The 19,850-nt window shown below is 55.9% G+C and overlaps 1 protein-coding gene across 2 annotated transcripts; it reads right to left on the bottom strand.

Annotated features, from left to right (window-relative positions):
• Nucleotides 1-630: 630 nt before the first annotated feature.
• Nucleotides 631-19,850, bottom strand: ZSWIM4 (zinc finger SWIM-type containing 4). 2 transcript variants are annotated; one of them, XM_068536880.1, is made up of 14 exons: nucleotides 19,483-19,850; nucleotides 17,237-17,438; nucleotides 15,492-15,848; nucleotides 13,806-13,954; nucleotides 13,569-13,719; nucleotides 12,540-12,707; nucleotides 11,521-11,877; nucleotides 10,063-10,200; nucleotides 9,446-9,700; nucleotides 8,682-8,817; nucleotides 6,276-6,430; nucleotides 4,651-4,814; nucleotides 3,102-3,183; nucleotides 631-2,688 (listed from the first exon to the last, which is right to left on the bottom strand). In XM_068536880.1, the coding sequence occupies exons 1-14, from the start codon at nucleotides 19,633-19,635 to the stop codon at nucleotides 1,829-1,831; spliced, it is 3,327 nt and encodes a 1,108-aa protein (XP_068392981.1). In that variant the 5' UTR covers nucleotides 19,636-19,850; the 3' UTR covers nucleotides 631-1,828. The 2 variants fall into 2 exon arrangements, with proteins under 2 accessions (XP_068392981.1, XP_068392982.1); XM_068536881.1 differs by having other exon boundaries at nucleotides 13,875-13,954.

Here is a 19,850-nt window from a genome sequence, read left to right as displayed (position 1 = left end):
ATTGACCTCGCCCACCAAGGCCTAGTCTAAGCCGAGTTCCCACCTTTGGGGGGCGTGTCTTCCCCACCCAGCGGCACCCAGCACCTGACACGCACCACCGCCCGTGCTCAGAAACTTGCAATTAACTCCAACAGCTAGTGCTGGAACCAGGGCACCCCCTAGTGGCCATTCCCAGCCCTGCATGGGCCATGCAGCCCGGGATGAGCGAGCAATCAGTGGCCCTACCCCAGCAAGGTACTAAATCTAGCTCTGTCTCTTTCTAAAACTGAGTGCCCTTTCTTAAACTTTGGAGCCTCAGTTTTCTCCTCTGTAAAATAGGAATGCTAATCCTACCGACTCATAGGGCTGTTATGAGAGGTGTTGTAACAGATGACAGGTGTAAAGCGCGGGTGTCAGCCCCCGGCTTGCTCATAGTGAGCTCTCTCTCCCTGTCTGCTATCATCCATATTGTTACCACTGGAGGAAACCAGCAGTGGCTCCCATTGCACCCCTCACTTGAAGCTGTACCCAGAGAAGAGGCTGGAGATTTTCTGTGGGGGGAGGGGGGGAAAGGCGGCCCTGGCAGGGGGCCACAATGGGGCCGGGGGGCGGAACACGCCTTAGTCTCAAAATAAAATTAAGAAGAACAAACTGTGTTCAACCTTTAAAAAAAAGGAAATACAATATATGGTTCAATAAATAGAAAAAAAGTTACAAAATGTGGTAATCTTTGTCCTTAATTACAAGAGGAGAAAAGATAGAGGAGGGTGATTGGGGGGTGGGACACTCTCCTTCTCCCTGGGTCAAGGTAGGGGAAAGGGAGGCCAAAGAGAGACAGCAGCTGGGACTTGGGGATGCAAATAGAAAGACAGGCTAGATGGAGAGAAATATGGGAAGGGGGAGTAAGATGAAGGGCAGAGCAGGGTGGCAGAGGATCAGCGGGAGACAGACAGAGAGAGAGACAGACAGAGGGCCAAAAAATGCTAAGATGTTGGCCTCTTTCCTTTCTAGATCGGGGGGAGGGGGGGGTCCTTGGCTTGCCTGCGCTTGTATCCCCCCCCTACACCAGGTTTGGAGGACAGTGTGAGCCTGGCTCGGTTCCTGAGTTGTATGTCCAGTGACTAGCAGGTAGGGGGAGGGACAGTAATGAGCCCCCAGCCCACCCTGGGACCCTGGCACCCAAGGGAATGGGAGTCCTGGCGGGATGGGTGGTGAGGTATGTGGCCGAGGCCTGAAGCCTCTTCAAATCCTTCAGTGGGGGTGAGCCATTGGTCCCAGCTGGGCAGCCTGGAGGGGGCGCAGACCTGCGGGTGGGACCCCTGAGGCAGTGAGGGGAGGGTACAAAAGTTTAGATGCCCTAACACAAGCCGTCTGGGCACCCAGAGTTGGTTGCAGGGAGGGTCTGCTACATTGACTTTGAGAGCCAGTTTCTGGAAAGTCCTGCCTCCCAGCTCCTCCACCCCAGCCCAAGGCAGACCTGTGGGTTTGGGGAGGGAGAGCTTGCCTATTGCTTTTGGGGTGCTCAAGGTGGGGTCATACCAGCTGCACAAGCACACACCCCCTTCCAGGCCTCTGGGTGGTGGTATGGCTTCTGATCCTTGCGTCTTGCACACTCGCTAGGCACGCATGTGCCCTAGGCACGCATGTGGCAGGATGCGACCCCCTGCTTCCCACCTCCTTCTGGGCTTGGAGGGGATGGCAGGCAAGACCACCCAGCTCCAGCCGGGCTCCTTCCCTGACTTAATACTGAAATGCCACATAGGCCTTCAGTGTTGAGGCCCGTGATGGAGGGCGGGTGCCACAGAAGCGGGGGCGAAGGCGGATGTCCCCACCGCCTGCCTGCTGCCCCTCAGCCGAAACGCTCCCGCACCAGGAGCATGAGCTTCTTCTTGCCCTTGTAGGTCTGTTTGAGGTTCTCCAGGAACTGCGCGAACTGCAGGTGCCCATCGGGCGCCAGCAGGAAGGTCTCGCGGGCCTTGCCCAGGAACTCGATGAAGTCGCCGTAGTGCCGCGGGCTGATGTGCGTCAAGCGAGAGTGGCTGGTGGTGATGTAGGCGGCCACCGCCGCGTCCAGCAGCTGGCACAGCGGTGCCCGGTCGGCGCCCAGCGGCTTGGCAGCCCGGCGAGCCCCAAGGGGCCCCAGGCCGGGCGCTGAGAGGGTCCAGCGGCGCAGGATATCAGAGAGCATGGGGGCGCAGTGGATGCTGCGGATGATGAGGGGAACGATGGCAGAGAGCTCGTGCCGGCCCAGCGAGTGGCTGAGCGAGCAGGCCCAGAGCACGTCGTTGACGGCCGGGTGGCTGTCCTGGTTGAAGGCGATGCTGAGCTGCGCCAGGGCCAGCGTCGCCAGCTTGTAGGCCCGCAGCGGCAGGCCGCGGTGCTCCATGTAGCGGGCCACGGTGAAGAGGTGCGCGTGGCCCAGGCCTCCGGCTGCGGCATCCAGCACGATCTGGTAGGCCGCCTCGAAGGCTGCGTGGTTCTTCTCGCACAGGGTGAGGGCGGGCAGGGCGCAGTTCTGCGGGTCCTTCATGGCGCACTGCAAGGCCAGGGTGCGGGCGCAGGCCCAGAGCTCCTCCCGCCGGGGCGCGTCCAGCTGCAGCCGCAGCAGTGTGGCATGGGTGGTGCCCGTCACTGCCACGATGGTGGCTGCCTCCACCGGTGTGAATAAGGAGTACCAGTTTTGCATGATGTTCATCAGGGCTTGCAGGCCTGTGGGAGATGGCAGGGTGACACTGGTCAGGAATGGGACAGGGGTGTACCCTGTGTGCATGGGTTTACCCTGACCTACTATCCCCACCAGCCAAGGCTAAAGCTGCACCCCCTCTACCGCCACTCTTGGCTTGACAGAAACTTCACTTTACTTTTCCAAGGGAGGAGAGGGCAGCTGGGCTGGGTGGGATCTGGTGGGGTGGGGGGCTAAGCATTGGAGGGACTGTCCCTTCTCCAAGCCACTTTAGCCTAGCCAGACTCCAGGTCTTTGTCCAGCTCGGTCCCCCCTCCCAACATTCCCTCCTGGTCTAGCCCTGAGCACAGGCTGGAGTCGGGGAAATGGCTCTGCTTCTCCCTCATGTCTGCCCAGTTCCACAGGGAGGTGGGTGGCGGGTCCCCTTGGGGACTCTCACCGACTTCCGTGGCACAGCTGACCAGCCAGCGCACCATCTCCCTCCGACGCCAGGTCATGGTGTTCAGGGTCATCCGCATCACCTGCAGCATGGGATGGGGAGGGGTAGAGAAGGGGGTCACCCAAACCAGGGCTGGCGTGTGGAAGGGGGGTGGGGGATCCTTAAGGGCCCCGGGAAACTTGGAAGTTAAGGGCTGAATCAATGAGCCATACAATCTGGGCAAGGGGCTTCACCTCTCTGGACCTCAGCTTCCCCATCTGTAAAATGGAGATAAAAATAGTATCCACCTCATCGAGTTGTGAGAATTAAGTGAAAGTATGTAGGTAAAGCTCTTTGCATGGTGCCTACTTCTTCGAAGTGCTCAGCTGATGCCAGCCATTACTGTTAGTGTTGGTGTTATTCTGAGGCCCCATGGATCCTACCTGGGACGACAAACCAACCTGCCCCTTCTCTCTGGAAAGTTCCATGCTTTCTGTCAGCAGATTTCCCCCTGCAGCCCCAAACAAAGCACCTGCCCTACAGGTCCCACCTTCTTCAGGTCCCACCCCCAATAAGCACCTTCCTCGCTGGCCTCTCTTCTGAGGCCCCATCCCCAGGTCCTGTCTGCAAGCTTCTAAATAGTGGGTCACCTGCCTAAAGCACCACCCTTATCTCAACTCCCACATATCCCCCACAATGGCTCCGCCCCCCTCAGGGGGTTGTTCAGAGGCCAATTCTGCCTCCCGCCAGCCCTTTGCTGGCCAGTTCTACCTGGGAAGGTATCACCCGAATCTGTACCTTATTCTGTTATTTTACTTTGGCCACCGTCTGAGGCCCCGCCCCCATGAGCCCCATACCTGTCTATCCCCTCAGGCTGCAACCATGCCTCTGCCTTGCCCTTGCAGCACTGTCCCTCGTCCGGCCCCTGAGGATGGCCTGGACACTCACCTGCAGGCCCCGCCTCCATGACTTTCAACCACAGACCCCACCCTCCAGAGATGGCTCTTCACTCACAGGACTCTCCCCAAGCCCCGCCCCTCAGTGGTGTGACCCCTCCTTCTAGGCTGCAGTCCCCTACAGGCCCTTTCCCCAAGAAAGCTCCTTGCAGGCAGGTTCTGCCCCCTCAGCTTCAGCTCCGCCCACCCGTGGTTCTTATGGCACACCAGCCCCAGGCCCCACTCCCAAGGCCAGCACCCTTAGGTTCTGCTCTCTCATGGCCAGTCCACTCACCTGCATGCTCCATGACCCCCTTCCTTGTCCTCAGCCACACCCCCAGAAGTAGATTCTCACCTTCAGGCTCTGCTACTGAGTCACTCATTCATAGGCCCCACCCTCACTGGTGACTCCATTCCCTCACTCTCAGGACTCTTGCTCACCGGCCCTGCTCCTCTGTAGACCTGCCCGAGAGGTGCCGCTCACATCTCCAGGCCCCGCCCCCGGAGGCGATGCTTACCCTCAGGCCCCGCCCCTAGAGGCAGATGTCACACTCAGGTCCCACCCCCAAGTGGCCCTCACCTGGCCGGCCCTCAGGCAGCAGCCCCCTGCCCCCATCCTCCCTGCGGCCAGTCACCTGCAGGCCAAGCTCCAGCGCAATGCCCAGCAGTGTGGTGTCCGGTGGTGCGCTGGCCGGCGTGGCAGTCTTGCAGGCGTCCTGCGCCAGCTTGAAGAGCAAGGCTGGAGAGTGGATGTTCTGCTGGATGGAGCCCAGTACTGCGTGCAGCCACTTGGGGTCTCCTGGGGTGGGGGGAGGGACAGAGGATATTGCGGGCATACCCAGCACCAGCCCCTGCTGCTGCCTGACCTGCTCACACTGGTTCCTGTACACATGTGCAAATGTGTGAATGTGGACAGTCAGGCACCTGGCAATGGTTCTATGAAGACCTGGACCACTCTTGGCACTCCCCTTTTTCTCTCCTCTGCCCCCTCCTTTCCAGTGGGAGGAAGCCACCCAGGGACCCACGGGACCCCTAATTGTCAAGGGCACCGATTCTGGACCCAGATGCCTGGGTTCAAATCCCTGCCACTCACAAGCTGTGTGACCTTGAGCAAGTCGCTTCACCTCTCTGTGCCTTGGCTGCCCCATCTGTACAAAGGGTAATACTAATGCAATGGTACGTGTCTCACAGGGCTGCAGTGAGCCTATACTTGTAAAAGCCTTAACACGGCAAGAGTTACACAAATGTGAGCTTTTATTACTATTATTATCATTGGCCCAGATCCTACAGTTCTGTTACTCTGCTCCAGCCATATCAGACTCTTCTCTGTTCCTCAAACATAACCAGGCACAGTCCAGCATCAGGGTCTTTGCACTGGCTGTTCCCTCTGCCTGGAATGCTCTTCCTAGATGCTATGGACTGAACTGTGTCCTCCCCAAAATTCATATATTGAAGCTCTAACCCTCCAGCGTGATAGTACCTTCGGGAGGTAATTTTGCTTAGATGAGGCCATGTGGCTAGGACCCCCCAGGATGGGATTAGTGTCCTTATAAGTAGAGCAGAAGACCAGAGCTCTCCCTTTCTCTGCCATGTGAGGACGCAGTGAGGAGGCAGCTGTCTGTAAGCCAGGAAGAGAGCCCTCACCAGGAACTGACCATGCTGGCACCCTGATCTTGAACTTCCAGTCTCTAGAACTGTGAGAAAATAAATTCCTGTTGTTTAAACTACCAAGTCTATGGTATTTTGTTACAGCAGCTGAGCTAAGACACCAGATACTGGCATGACTCCACCTTCACCTTCATGTCTTGGCTTAAGTGTCAACCTGCTTTATTCCCCTCCTTATCACTTATTACCTCTCACTGCATAACTATCTTCTTTACCTTATTTATTGTCTGTCTGCCCTCACTAGAATTAACACTACAGAGCACAGGATTTGGGACAGTTTTGTTCGCTGCTGCAAGCTCAGCACCTGGGACAGTGCCTAGTACATATAGAAAGTGCTCAAGGAGGGACTTCCCTGGCAGTCCAGTGGTTAAGACTCCACGCTTCCACTGCAGGGGGTGCGGGTTTGATCCCTGGTTGGGGAACTAAGATCCCACATGTTGTGTGGGGTGGCCAAAAAAGAACGCGCTTAAGGAAAACTGTGGGTGGGATATGGTAAAAGGATAAAAGGTAGGCAGGAAGGAATGAGGGAAAGGACGAGGGGAGTAAGGTAAAGGAGGACATGGGGACGGGGTTAGGGGGCAGCCGCTGTCCTCACCCTTGGCGGCGGTCAGCATGGCGGAGGCCAGTTCACACTGGCGGGTCTCCAGGTGGCCGAGGATGAACCAGCGGGGGAAGCGGTTGCTCACGATGGAATCCAGTGGGTTGCCGTGAGGTTCTCCAGCTGGAAACGCTGTCTCCAGTATGGGCAGCCTGGGGTGAGAAGAGAAGCAGCCCTGCCCTGAGACAAGGCTGGAGTCTCCATCCTCTCTAGGAGAGAAAGGCCTCCTGCCTCAGCCAGAGCCTACCCTCCTAGGCCAGCAAATCCCTGGGCATCCAAAAAGATGGAGGATGTATGTTCAAGATGTTCACTGCATATATAAAATAGATAAATAAGGACCTGCCATATAGCACAGGGAACTCTACTCAGTACTCTGTAATGACCTATATATGGGAAAAGAATCAAAAAAAAGAGTGGATATATGTATTGATGTATGTATAACTGATTCACTATACTGTACAACTGAAACTAACACAACATTGTAAATCAACTATATTCCAATAAAAATTAAAAAAAAAAAAGATGTTCATTGCAGTGTTGTTTATACCCATCACTGTGGGGTTGATTAAATAAATGATGCTCTATTCACGCACCAAGGGCTGATAAAGAGGTAAGGGGATTATTTGTGTCCTGTTGTGGTCCCACCCCTTGCTCACTCTGCTCCAGTCACTGTTCCCCTTGACATCCCTCACATACCACCAGGCACAGCCCTACCTCAGGGCCTTTGCACGAACTGTTCCCTTTGCCTGGAACACTCTCCCCTAGACATTCTTGTGACTCCCCCTCACCTCTTTCAGGTCTTTGCTCAAATATTTTTCAATAAGCTCTTCCCTGACATGCCCAACACATGGGAGAGTGCAACTGCCTACTCCCAACTCCTTCCACCCCTTTCTTGCATGTCACTATCTGACATACAACATAGTTTACCTATAAATTTATTTACTGTCTCTCCCTAACTACAAGGGCAGCTCCATGAGGGCAGGAATTTTTGACTATTTGGTTCACCGACACTGCCTCTCCAGCACCAGGACAATGCCTGACACACAGCAGGTAAACAACAAATGTTTGTTGAATGACTCAATGTCCCCCCTAAGATATTTTGTTCAGCAGCTCACTGTTTACATGCATTCTGTGCTAAGAAAGTTTTTCTAAGCTGTTAAATGTAATCAATAGCATGGAATAGGAGTCAAGACTATCCTGGTTCCAAATATCTAAATGACTTTGCTACATAATTCGGGACACACCTTAAACCTGTTTATGTGTAAAATGGGGGTAAACATACTTATTTCACTATGTGAGTCACAGATTTAGATCAGGGGGGTCAGCACCTTTTTCTGCACAGGGCTGGACAGCCAATATTTTCAGCTTTGTGGGCCATCTGGTCTCTGTCACAATTGTCACTGTTGTGTAAAAGCAGCCACAGACAATAAGGAAATGAGTGAATGGTGCTCTGTGCCGATAAAACTTTATTTCTGGACGCTGAAATTTGAGTTTCACATACGTTTCATGTGTCACAGAATATTGTTTTGATTTTTTTCCAAACATCTAAAAATACAAAAACCATTCTTATCTCATGGGCTGTACAAAAACAAGGCAGCGGGCCAAATTTGGCCCGTGGGCTGTAATTTGCTGGCACTGGCTTAGAAAAAAGTCTAGCACGTGAAAGAGTGTTCTCTAAATCATGGCTCTTAACAGATTATTCTTTCCAAATATTCTGGAAAAATGCACTCCAAATTGTTAATAGGTGCGTCTGGAGAATAGGATCAGAGGATGGGGGACAGATTTCAATTTATCTGCTGGACATGGTTCACTATAGACGGGGACTTTTAAAATTCTGCTTCTATGATTTGCTGTTGCACATGGGAAATAACCCGGTTATTCATTGCAACATCTTTTTGGAAACAGTGTAAATGTCTATCAGCTCCAGATTGGTTTTTTCCTGGTGTATCCCTGCAGTGGTTCACACGCTATGTGACAGGGTATAGCTTTTAAGATGCAAATGTTCAGTGAAAACAAGGTGCAAAGAATACGTGCAGGATGTGTCATGGCGTAAAGGAGAGCCAACTTTTAATTTTCAGATTATGGGTTTGCGGAAATATGGACTCTTGCGGTATAGATAAGAAAGTGGTAACACTGCTTGCCTCCAGAGAGCTTTGGGTAAGTTGGGACAAACCTGCCTAGAAAAGGACTCTGAATTCTGTGTCATGTGGATATTTCTCAAATCCAAAATAATATGACACATTTCTAATGTGTAATCAAGAGCACAGGGCAGTCTGGAATGCCCGGATGAGGGAGGCTGAATGAACCAAGCTGTGAGTTCAGGCAGAAGGATGGGGCTCCCAGTAGCCTCCCATCCCCCAGTCCAGTCCGGCCCAGTGGGAGTTCCCAGCTGCCTCTCCTCACCTCATGGCTCGCAGCGCGAGGCGGTAGGCCAGGTCGGGGTCGTGGGGCAGCAGTGCAGTAAACAGGTAGCGGGCACAGGCGTGCATGGGCACGCTCTCCCGGAACAGCACTTCTCCAAAGCCACTGAAAGGACCCCCTGCAGGGGCAGCCTGAGATCAGCCTCCGGGTGTGGGCTTGCATGGCCCCTCCCCAGGTCTCCCCACACCCCAGGCTCTGAGCGTGGGATGGGCAGACCCAGGATAGAGTGACTGGGGCTAGAGAGGTCCCGGGGGAGGGAGCACAGGGCTAAGACTGAGACAAGCACTGGAAAATCCACAGAAAAGAGACCCTGGGCACCCCCTGGATAGGGGGCAGGACTCAGATGCAGGGTGGGGCCAGAGGGTGGAGGTGGGGCTGCACCTGCTCCAGGGGTGTGGCCAAGCCAGCTTCCCTTTGCAGTAGGGGAGGGGCCTCACAAGGCAGGACCGTGGGCAGAGCCAATCAAAGTCTAGCTGGGCATCAGTGACTAGGCTCATTGGCTCCAAAGTGGGCAGGGGGTGGGGGGGCCTCATCACTCAAAGCCGCTATTGGCTGCCAGCACTGCTGGGGGCGGGGCCAAGGTCCGGAGCTCACCTTTTAGGAACTGCCAGGGTATGGAAAGACAGTAAGGACAAGGAGGTGGAGCTAGGGGCGGGGTCTCCCGATCCAGCAACAACCAGGCCACTGCAGTACAGAGGCGGGACCCTATCTTTCAGGAACGGGCCAGGCTAGCAGTGGGGCCTCACCTTCCAGCAGCTGTCCCGCCTGCTTGCGCAGCACCTGCACCAGCCGCTCGTCCAGCTCCACCTCCTCCAGCAGGGCCAGCAGCTGCTCCTCGTTGCGTACCACCTTGTCCTGGGCATACAGCCCCTCGGGCAGGGCCCGCTGCTGTCCCAGGCCCAGCAGTGCCACCTCTAGTGCCATTGCCAAGTAGGATTCCCCAGGGCTCCCGGGCACCGGGACGTGCTGGTAGGCCACCTTCCGCTTCTCAGGGCCTGAGTCTGTGGGAGAAGGACACCAGGGCGGCTAGATGGGAACCCCTTTTCCTGGGACTCCGGTGGTCCTTGACCTTAAACATGGACACTGTGTGTGGGGTGGGGGGGAGGTTTAGGGAGAGCCCAGCTGCTTCCGCACACACCGGGGGGTGGGGCCCACCTTCCAACAGCAGATAGGCCTATGGTGGCCTCACTTTCAGGAGAAGCTAAGCCTCTTGGCACCTGGCACTGGCCGAAGGGTGTGGCCAAGTGTAGGGGCATGGCCAAGTGTAAGGGCATGGCCTCACTTTCTAGGGGTACTGGGCAAGGGGGCATGGCCAAGAGGTGGTGATTTTCCCACCTCCTCAAGGGGTCCCCAGGGTGGGTACCTGGGTAAATGGCAAGGGTCTCCTCCTCTAGGTGACAGGCCTCCAAGAGTGCCCTGCAGAGGCAGCCAATGGGGTCCAGGGGGTGGCCCACCCATCCTTCCATGTTGGTGATGCAGGTGGAGCCTTTCTGCAGTAGCTCTGCAGGTAGGAAGAGAGGGCTCAATGCCCAGCCCCCCTCCACCAAGCCCCCAGGGGGGGCTTCCTCTCCCTGAACCCCAAGCCCAACCTCCCAGTGCCCACTCACCATCTGCCCACCCAGCACCCTTTTCTCTGCCCCTTGAGCTCTGCAGCAGCTCTCACCTCCACAGCCCTGGCCTCCTGTCCCACACCCAGACCCAGGCCTGGCTAAACTGGGTGCTTTCTAAAACATCCAACCAGTGTCATTCCCCTCCTTATAACCCTTGATCCTTCCCACCTCTCTCAGGCCCAGCCAGCCTTCAGGGCTCCCAAGGACTGATATGAAAGTTTCCCTGAGGTGGTCACCCACCCCACCTGGAAGCCCATCCTCCAATCTCCTCCCACAAGCCGTGCTCTCCCTTGCCTCTGGGCTCCTGTCCATGCTGTTCCTTCTAACTGGAACATTGTTGCTCCCTCCCCTTCTCCTGGGAAACTCCTCAACATCCTTAAGATCTCAGCTTAGCTCTCACCTCCTCTGGGGGGCTAACCCTATGCCTCGAGGCTAGGTCAGGGGTCTGCTCAGATCCCAATGCCCCCATTTCTCCCCCATTACACCCTGTGTTCAATTTCCTGGTAACTGACCCATCAACTCAACTCCATCACCCAGAGAACACAACTGGTAGCCTCTCTCCTGTCCCCCCATATCTAGTCCACAAACGTGTCCTTTTTTGGGCCAATACAGTGTGAGTTTTTGTTTTTCCTAATACAATTTTCAAATTGTTGCCCATATTGAAAAAAATCAGTAAATTCCACATTAGATAATCTGGATTTCTTGCTTCTCTTGAAAAATCAGAAGATCTGGCCACACGGGGTCCGTGTTCCTGAAAGGCACGTGGCTAGATCTATAGAAACTACATTTCCCAGACTTCTTTGTGTGAGGTGTGGAAGGTGGGAGAGAATGAGGCCATTACTCTCCTGCAGTAGCTGTGAGCAGGTGTGTGGCTGTCTGCAGGGCACAGACATGAGGTTTGCCAGCAGGTTCTGGGTTGTCCTCTTGGGAACTGCCCTGCCGCCCTGTGAGGGCTACAGCCTGCTGAACTTCCCGTGCTTCTGAACTCCAAGTGTGTGAAGCCAAGCAGGGGCTTCCCTGACCTTCAATCCTGCAGCCCTTCCAGTGGTTTTGCGAGCCCTCAATCCCCTGCATTAAATTCCTTTCTGCTCAAGACACCTAGAGTGGTCTGTTTTCCCGTTGTACCCACAGACTCTCCAGGTTGCCACAGCCCCCAGCTGTTGGCATTTGTGTCTGCAGCCCCAGGACATGATGATAATATTGCTGCCCACCTTTTTTCTGCTGCTTGTAGGTCTCAAGCTGATGTCGCCGCTGCAGCCGGAGTGTGTTGACTATGGCGCCTGCCAGTCGCAGGGCCTGGCGGGGGTATCCGTGGGCCCTCAGGGTGTCCACACGGGCACAGGCAGTGGGGAAGGGCTCGCCCAGCCACAGTGGGCGGCCCTGGGGGTCAAAGGTTGGCTTGTCACCACCCCCGTTGCTTGTGAGGCTGGGGCCGTAGGAGTCGCTGGCCAGGATCCTCTGCAGGTGGGCGTCACTCCAGTGCAGCGACCCAGCCTGCAGGGCGCGGCCAAACACGGTGTGGCGGGAACCTGCAGCCTCCACCTCCTCCTCCTCCTCCTCCTCTGGGCCTGTGGGAGAGGCGCCCAAATGCAGCCCCATGAGGGGGGCCCTAGCAGTCAGGCACTGGTCAGCTCTGCCCCACTGAGTGCCAGCTTGGTGCTAGGCTCCGGGTGAAGCGATGAGTGTGTGTTATCTCCCCAAATCCTTCCAGCAGCCTTTTAAAGGGGTGTGTGTCTGTGTGTGTGTGTGTGTGTGTGTGTGTGTGTCAGTGGAGATATCCCTTCATATGAATGGACAACTGATCTTGAACAACTGTGAATGTCTGTCCATCTTTCTCCCTCCACACTCCATTTTTTTCTCTCCTTCTCTATCTTTCCCTCTCCCTCTCTCCCTCCATCTCTGCCACTCTTTACTTGTCTCTCTCTTCTCAATACCTGTTTCCTTTTCTATCTGTTTCCCCTACCCCCTGCCCGATTCCTGCCTCCATGGCCAGAAGGAGACTGAGTCAGGAGACCAGCCCAGAACTATAGGCATCTTAAGTATTTCACATCGCTATTCCTCGGGCTGCCTGCTGCCCCTGCCCTGGGTACTCCCTCCTGGCTGGGAGGCAGGCAAGGGCTGGTCCCCCCTGCCCTGCCTCCATTTTCCCCCAGAGCACCATGATGGGGTGGCTGGGCCACAGGAAGTAGTGATGGTTTGTTGGGGGGAGTGGCGGGGACCCCTCTCCTACCTGGGCTGAGGGCTACGGTGGGCTGCAGGCGGGGCCCATCAAAGGAGTAGTTGCCTTCTTCCAGCGGGCACACGTCCAGCTTGTCCCACTTGCTAAGCAGCTGGAGCCAGCTCGTCCGCTCCTCTGTTTTGCAGTGGGGGCTCAGGACGATGCACACCCACAGAGCCCCTGGGGAGAGAGGGCAGCAAATGCGGGCACGGGGGAGGCTCAACATTCACGCGACAGGAGCAGCACACGCTTATGGAGTGCCCGCTGTGTGCTGGGCACTGGTCTCTGCTCAGCCCTCACCTCCGGCCTCTGAGGGCGCAACTCATCATCTCTTCACTTTACGGTCCAGAGAGGTAAAATCACTTGCTCAAAGTCTGGCTTCTGGGAAGCCAGAAGTTAGGACTCAAACCCAGGCTACTGGACTCCTTTTGCAAAACAAATCTTTTTTCTATAGCACTTAATCACCGTCTGTCACAGGGGTCAGCAAACTACCACCCGCGGAGAAAATCGAACCCGCCATGTGTTTTTGAATGGCCCGTAAGCTAGGATTTATTTTTATATTTTTAAATGGTGGAGGGGGGTGGGGAATAAATAAAAAGAATATTTTGTGACTTGTGAAAATGATATGAAATTCAAATAAATAAATAGTGTCTGTAAATACAGTTTTATTGGAATGCTACCACACCCACTTTGTGATGTGTGTCTGTGGCTGCTTTTCGGCTACAACAGATAAAATCGAGTAACAGCGACAAAAACCAAATGGCCTGAAAAGCCAAAACTATTAACTGTCTGGCCCTATGGAAAACGTGTTGACCCCTGGTCTAATGGGCTTGTGGGATTTTCTTGTCCGTCTGCCCTACTAGGTGTCAGCTCTCTGAGGACAGGTATTTAATCTCTCTGATTTCTTGCTGTAGTGCCAGCGCTCAGTACAGTGCCTCGTACATTGGCGGTGCTAACGAATGAGGAAGGATTCACGGGCCAGACCCTAATCTCAGGTGGGCAAGCCTGGGTGCCTGCCGCACTCCGGGGTCTGGGACTTACCCAGCTCATCCCACAGCTGGCGGCACTTGTCCGTCATGCCGGCGCCCTGTTGCCGCCACAGGGCCAGGCGCGGATCCTGCAGGAATTGCTCGGTCATGAGGATCAGCATGCGCGCACCATTGGAGTCCCGCATTCGCAGCATCTCCCGCACCTGCGCCGGACCACACGGTGAGGAGGGAAGGGGGCTCCAGCACCCGGCAGTCTAGTCCCGCCCCGCTGTCCCCGCCCAGCCAGCACCTTGCAGAACATGGAGCGCAGCTGCTGGCTGGCGCCATAATAGCCGCCGTTGGAAAGCAGCTGCTTCACCTGCTCCTGGATCTGCTCCTCGTCTAGGTGCCAGCAGTTGGCGTCCTCGATGCCCGCGCCCGCCGTGGGGTCTGGGGCACCTGTGGGGAGGGAGGGAAAGCTGAGGCTGGGGCTGGGGGGAGGGGGTGTCTGTCATCCAGTCCTTCAAATCACCCAACCCATCCCAGAATTCCATCCATCCCACCTGAAAACCCATCCATCCATCCATCCATCCGTCCACCCATCATCTTACCCCAAACATCACCTACCCATCCATTTAAACCACTCAACCATCTATCCACACCCCCATGCCATGCCATGCATCCTTCCATCCACACATCGTAACCCTTAGCACACCTACCCACCCCGTTAGTCCATCATCCACCCTGCCCATAACTCCCACCTACTCACATCTATTAACCCATCCCACCAGGCCATCCATCCACCTACCCACCCCTATTTGTCTTTCCAACTCATCTGTACTAACCACTCAAAATACCCACTGACCTATTCATCCACTGACCTACACAACTGTTCTATCCATCCATCCAATTAACCCAAACTTTCCATCTATTCTTTCCCCACCAACCACCCTTCATAGGTATCTCCCCAAACACCCACCAGCCCATTGGTCCATCCATACATCCTACAAGAAACACCCACCTACTCGACCCATCCACCATGTTAGTCCTCACATAAGAACATTCATGCACGCATCAACTCACCCTCAATCCATGCACCCCTTGGCCCTTCCAGTCTTCCACCAACCCCATCTGTCCACTACCTCAAACTCCCCAATCAAAGCCCATCCCATCCAACCCTACCACCAATTACCACCAACTCCCTATTCGCCTACCATCCTAGTAAATCACCCATCCACTCATTCCATCCATTTTTCCACACCAACAGTTCACCACAACACCCCATCATGAACACCTTCTATATCCACCCATCGCCACCCTCAAATATCCATTCATGCCTCCACCCACTATGCATCGGTCTACTCACCCACCATCCTACTCCATCCTCCCATCATTATAGTTAAGCAACACCTGTAGCTCCAAACCACCCCAGAACTCATAACACCTGGTCTATCTCCTACCCTATCCCACCTCTGACACCCACTAATGTCCACACATACTCCTTGTGACCTCCACACACCCATACTCAGGCCTGCTCCTGTGATCTTGAGACACCCCCACCCTGGGGCTGGATCTTCCCACTGGCTGATTTCTTGACCATTCATCTGCCCAGGGCCAGATCAAATCCAGGATCTGCCGCTTACTGAGGTGTGTGATCCTTTTTTTTTTTTTTTATAACATCTTTATTGGAGTATAATTGCTGAGGTGTGTGATCTTGACCTCAGGCAGTGGTGCTCCCCCACCCCTGCTCATGGATCAAGGGTACCTTTGTTTTTTTTTTGCCCGCACCACGTGGCTTAGGGGATCTTAGTTCCCCAACCAGGGATTGAACCTGGGCCGCAGCAGTGAAAACACCGAGTGCTAACCACTGGACCACAAGGGAATTCCTTGGTCAGGGGTACCTTTGGATGCTGTGATAAATGCCTGTGGCACAGCAAGCGAGATGGCTGTGAGCTGGGGCCTCGCTGCCCCCCATCAGACCTTGGTGCGCCCTTACCATGCACCAGATTGATCTCGGAGCCCAGGAGGAGGATCTCGTCCGCCAAGCGCTGAGCAGTGGGCAGCACCTCGGTGTGGTGGGCACTGATGAGGTACTGCACGAACTTCTGCAGCTGATCCCGGTTCATCTGGGAGAGTGTCTCGGAGATGGGTAGCCGCAGCTCCACCTGGCGGGCATGCCGAATGCGATACAGCGACAGGGCCACCACATGAGCACAGTAGAAGAGGTCTCGGTTGTCGCAGCCGCAGCTCACGGATGTGATCTTGCAGCGGTCAAAGCTGATGGAGACATGGTAAAGGCGCTCGGGCTCTCCAGGGCCCCCTGGCTCCCGGATATTTCCGCTCAGGTGGAACCCTAAGACCAAAACCAAATTGTCACTGCTGTGTCACCCCAAAGATGGGTAGTCTTTTCCACGGTGCACAGCAAGACCAGGTGCAAATCCCAGCTGAGTAACCTAGCACAAGTCACTTAACCTTGCTGTGCCTCAGTGTCCACATCTGTGAAATGGGAACAAATAGTAACATCCTCGTCATGCGTTTGTAATGAGGATGAAATGGGTTAATATTGGCAAGTGCTTAGAACACTGTTGGCAGATAGTAAGTGCTAAATAAATGTTTGTTCTTCTTCTAATTCTGAATAATATTATTACAGCAATGCTGTTGAAGATGATTTTCTTAGCCCTTGGGTAATCATGGATACAGCCCAGGCTCCAGGCGCCCTGTCACTTCCTGGAAAGATACCAAAGATACTTGGGGGGCGAGGGACTGATGTGGCCGGCCAGGGGCCAGGTCACCCCATCACCCCCCACCCCTCCCTGGCCCCTGGGGAGCCCAGATGCCAGGCTCATCCGACTGGTTGGGCAGCTCAGGCCCCAGCTGGCCCTGGCTGCGTCATGCAGGGAGACGGCGGCTTCCTCATACCGGCTGGAGGTGGCCGAGCCTGTGGCCGGCTGGGTCATGTCCAGGCAAGGGGGCCCCCAGGCTGACAGGGTTCAGAGAGGGTCATCTTGGCTGAGCCCCTGCCTCCAGCTGGGAGACATGACCTGCCCCCATGGGAGGTATGGCATTCCAGGGCTTACCTGCCTTCTGGCTCAACCTCTACTGGTTCCCTTCTGAGCCCTGCTGCCTGAGGTCTAGAATCATCTTTCATCGCTAGCTCTAAACCTCCATCCCTTCCCCTCACCTGGACCCTGCTGCCTGGGGTTTAAGACCACTCCTCACAGATGATCCCCAGCTTCCAGCCCAGACCCCACGGAAGCCTCGTTGCCTTAGGTCTGAGACCATTCCTAAACCTCTGAACCCAACCTCCACCTGAGTCTCTCTGCCTGACGTCCAAAACTGTCTCTCATCACTGGCTCTAAAACTTTGCCACTCTCACCGAGGACGCTGCAGCCTGAGGTCTAGGATCATTCTTACCTCTGGCTCTAAACCTTGGACCCAGAGCATCCCTGGGTCCCTCTGTGTGAGGTCTGGAACCTCCTCTCACTTCTGGTTTACAATCACTCCTCAAAACCACTGCCTCGGCCCTGCCTTCTTCCCTGCTCTCCTCCCTATCCTACCACCTCTACCCCTATGCCCCAACTAAGCTGACTGAGGTCGAGGCAGATCCCTGATCTTGAGCTCATAATATCTTGTACAACCCTCCCTGGGCATCAAAGCCTGACATCTGGAACCTCCCCCAGCCCTCCACGCCTGCTTTGGACCCCCTGGCCTCCCTGGCAGGGGTATGGGGCAGGCACTCACCCACTTGCAGCACACGATCTACGGCCCCGCTCTGTAGCAGGTGCAGTCCACGGGTGAAGGGCACCCGGGCATCGTGCTCGCCCTCCGGGGGCTGGTAGCCCAGTGATGAGTACATGCATATCTCCCGCTCGCTGCGTGGAAACGACCAGAACACGATGCGCTTCTGGACCGGCTCTGGCACCCGGGAGAACCGCTCCTCAACCTGTGGGAAGGCCCGGTGTGTTAGAAACCCTGGCGCTTGAATCCTGGCTTTTTGCCGCTTACAAGTAGTATGACCTTGGGCAAGTCACTTTGCCTCTCTGAGCTTTGGTTTTTCTCGAGTGCAAGAAGACGTTAAGAGCACCTGCCTTCTGGGTGTCATGAGTATTACATATGCATTAATATATGTACAGTGCTTACAATAACACCTGGCCTATTGTTAGTGTTCTGGAACTTTCTGCTGCTTCCCTCCTGGATGTCAGTTCTCAGGGTCCTAATGTAAGGCAGTCTCACCTCTCAGGCTTTGACGGGGGACGAGGAAGGAAGACAAAAGTGATAAGAAGACCGGTGATCAGGCCTCCATGTTCTTAGCCGACATTGTGCTAAATGCTTTATGTGTGCGATTTCCCTTAATTCTCATAGCAACAACCCAATATTTTTGCAGCCTGGGGGATCTCAGGCTCAGAGGCGGAGTGAATTCACTTGTTCAGGGTCCCACAGCTGGTGAGCTCCAGCTCCCAAGACAGGCTCTCTGTTCCAGCTTCTAAGGGTTCCCAGGAAAGGAGGGGTGTCCTGCCCACCCCTGGGGGCTCTGGGCAATGAACTGATCTGGTTGAGCCTGCGTTCCAATCCAGGCTTGCTACTCACTGGCTGAGTGTCCTTGGGCAAGTTTCTCAACCTCTCTGTGCCCCAGTTTCCTCAAAGAAGGAGAACAACTCCCAAAAGGCTGCAGAGGATTCCATTAGTTTCTGCGGGGCAAGAGCTCTCCTAAGGCCAGACCTGCCCAGGGCAGGTACATGGGAGCCCTGGAGAAGGTTTTAGGATTACTCTGGGGGTCTCACACACAATGAAGGGGCAGGGACCTTTCAGAGCCCCCAGCCCTAGGTTTGAAAGGGAAGTGGGAGGACCAGTGACTGGCTCAGGCCTCGGGGACAGTTGGCAGATGACGAAGGAGGGATTTTCCAGGCCATGAATCAGAGCCCGCCCCATCCACACTTGGCCCAGACCCATCAGTCGCAGCAGACTCACTAACTCTGGAGAGGCCAGGGAGCAAAGAAAGCCCCCCCAAGCCAGAGGACAGAGCCTGTGGGGGCTAAGGAAGGCTTGGTCAGGTCCTGGCCACAACGCCAGCTCCTTGGGGACCCACACTGAGGCTGGGAAAGGGGGCATCCTTTGCCCAGCCTTGGGGCATCCTGGCAGGGCCCCCCAGAAGTTATAGGGGCAGGATTCCAGGTGCACCTGTCCAGGTACCGAGACCCAGGCCCCACACCTGCTGCCAAACTCTGGAAGGACTGGGATGGCTGGGGGGCAAGGGGAGAGTGAGCATGGGGTAATGGGGAGGGGGGACTCTGACGATGGAGTAATCTCTGCAGCCAGCCAGGAGGGGCTGGGCAGCCCCAGGTGGGAGGTAGTCCCACAATTACTGAGGGGCCGTGTGAGTGTTAGTGCCTGAGGGCAGGATCCGCAGGAGAAGAAGGGGGTCCCCATGGGACAGGTGGGTTCTGGAGGCTGGAGGCAGGGATTGGAGACAGAAAGGGGTGTCTTGGGGCTGGGATCTATATAAGTGGGGGAGTCCTCTACTGGGGGTGTAGGACAGAGATCTGGAGTCTCTAGGTGCTGAGATCTGCTCTGTTCCCAAGTGGGGGCGGGTTGTAGGAGTTGGAGAGAGGAGTGAGGATTGAATGGGGTGCCCTAACTGGGGGATGAGGATAAGGTGGGAAAAGAGAGGTACCCAGGGTTGTGAGAGGACCATGGGGCAGGAGGAGAAAAAGTGTCCCGAGTTGGGATCTGGGGCACTGAGGGAACCCCTGGGTCTTGTGGGCTGAAGGGCAGAGCTGCTGGGGAAGGGATGGGGGTGGGTCATAGGGTTTGAAGGAGTGAAATGGGAGGATGAGGGGATGTCTCGGGCAGAGTTAAGGATCTTGGAGGAGATCTCTGGGGGTGTCTCCGATGGAGGCAGGTCCGGAGGCTGGAATCTGGACAGGGGGAGAAGGTATGTCGGGGACGGGGCTGGGAGTGGGTCCCTCCCCACCGCACTCCTCGGTCACCTGCTCGAAGGCCCAGCTCTCGGCGACTCGCTTGGCGCTGAGGTCCAGCAGCGCTTCGGGTCGGCCCCGGCCGCACACTGCCCCGGCCCCGGCGTCGCGCTCCTCCGGTCCCGCGGGGCAGTCCCGGCTCCGCTTGGCCGCGGGGGGGTCCATCCGGCCGGGCCGGGGCCGGGGCGGGGCCTGTGTGTAGGGGGGGGTCGGTCCGACGCCTACTCCGCCTCACCGGCTCCCGCGACCCCTGCCCGCCTTCCTGTCCTTCGTCCGCGCTCGGCCGCCCCGGGACTCGCGCCGCACCCACCCCCGGGCCGACGGGGTGATGCGGCCCCTTTAAGACCCTTCACAACAATGAAGCTGCCTCGGCCTCCGCT

The sequence above is a fragment of the Eschrichtius robustus genome, chromosome 2 (assembly GCF_028021215.1).
Source record: "Eschrichtius robustus isolate mEscRob2 chromosome 2, mEscRob2.pri, whole genome shotgun sequence".
Taxonomy (NCBI): Eukaryota; Metazoa; Chordata; class Mammalia; order Artiodactyla; family Eschrichtiidae; genus Eschrichtius; species Eschrichtius robustus.
The sequence above is the reverse complement of the archived record's forward strand: the minus strand, read 5'-3'. Positions and strand labels throughout refer to the sequence as shown.

Coding starts and splice junctions, on each gene's coding strand:
- ZSWIM4 (XM_068536880.1), bottom strand. CDS start 19,635: ATGGACCCCCCCGCGGCCAAGCGGAGCCGGGACTGCCCCGCGGGACCG. Junction 15,849..17,236: donor AGATCGTGTGCTGCAAGTGG/GTGAGTGCCTGC, acceptor TTTTGGTCTTAG/GGTTCCACCTGAGCGGAAAT. Junction 13,955..15,491: donor CGAGATCAATCTGGTGCATG/GTAAGGGCGCAC, acceptor CCCTCCCCACAG/GTGCCCCAGACCCCACGGCG.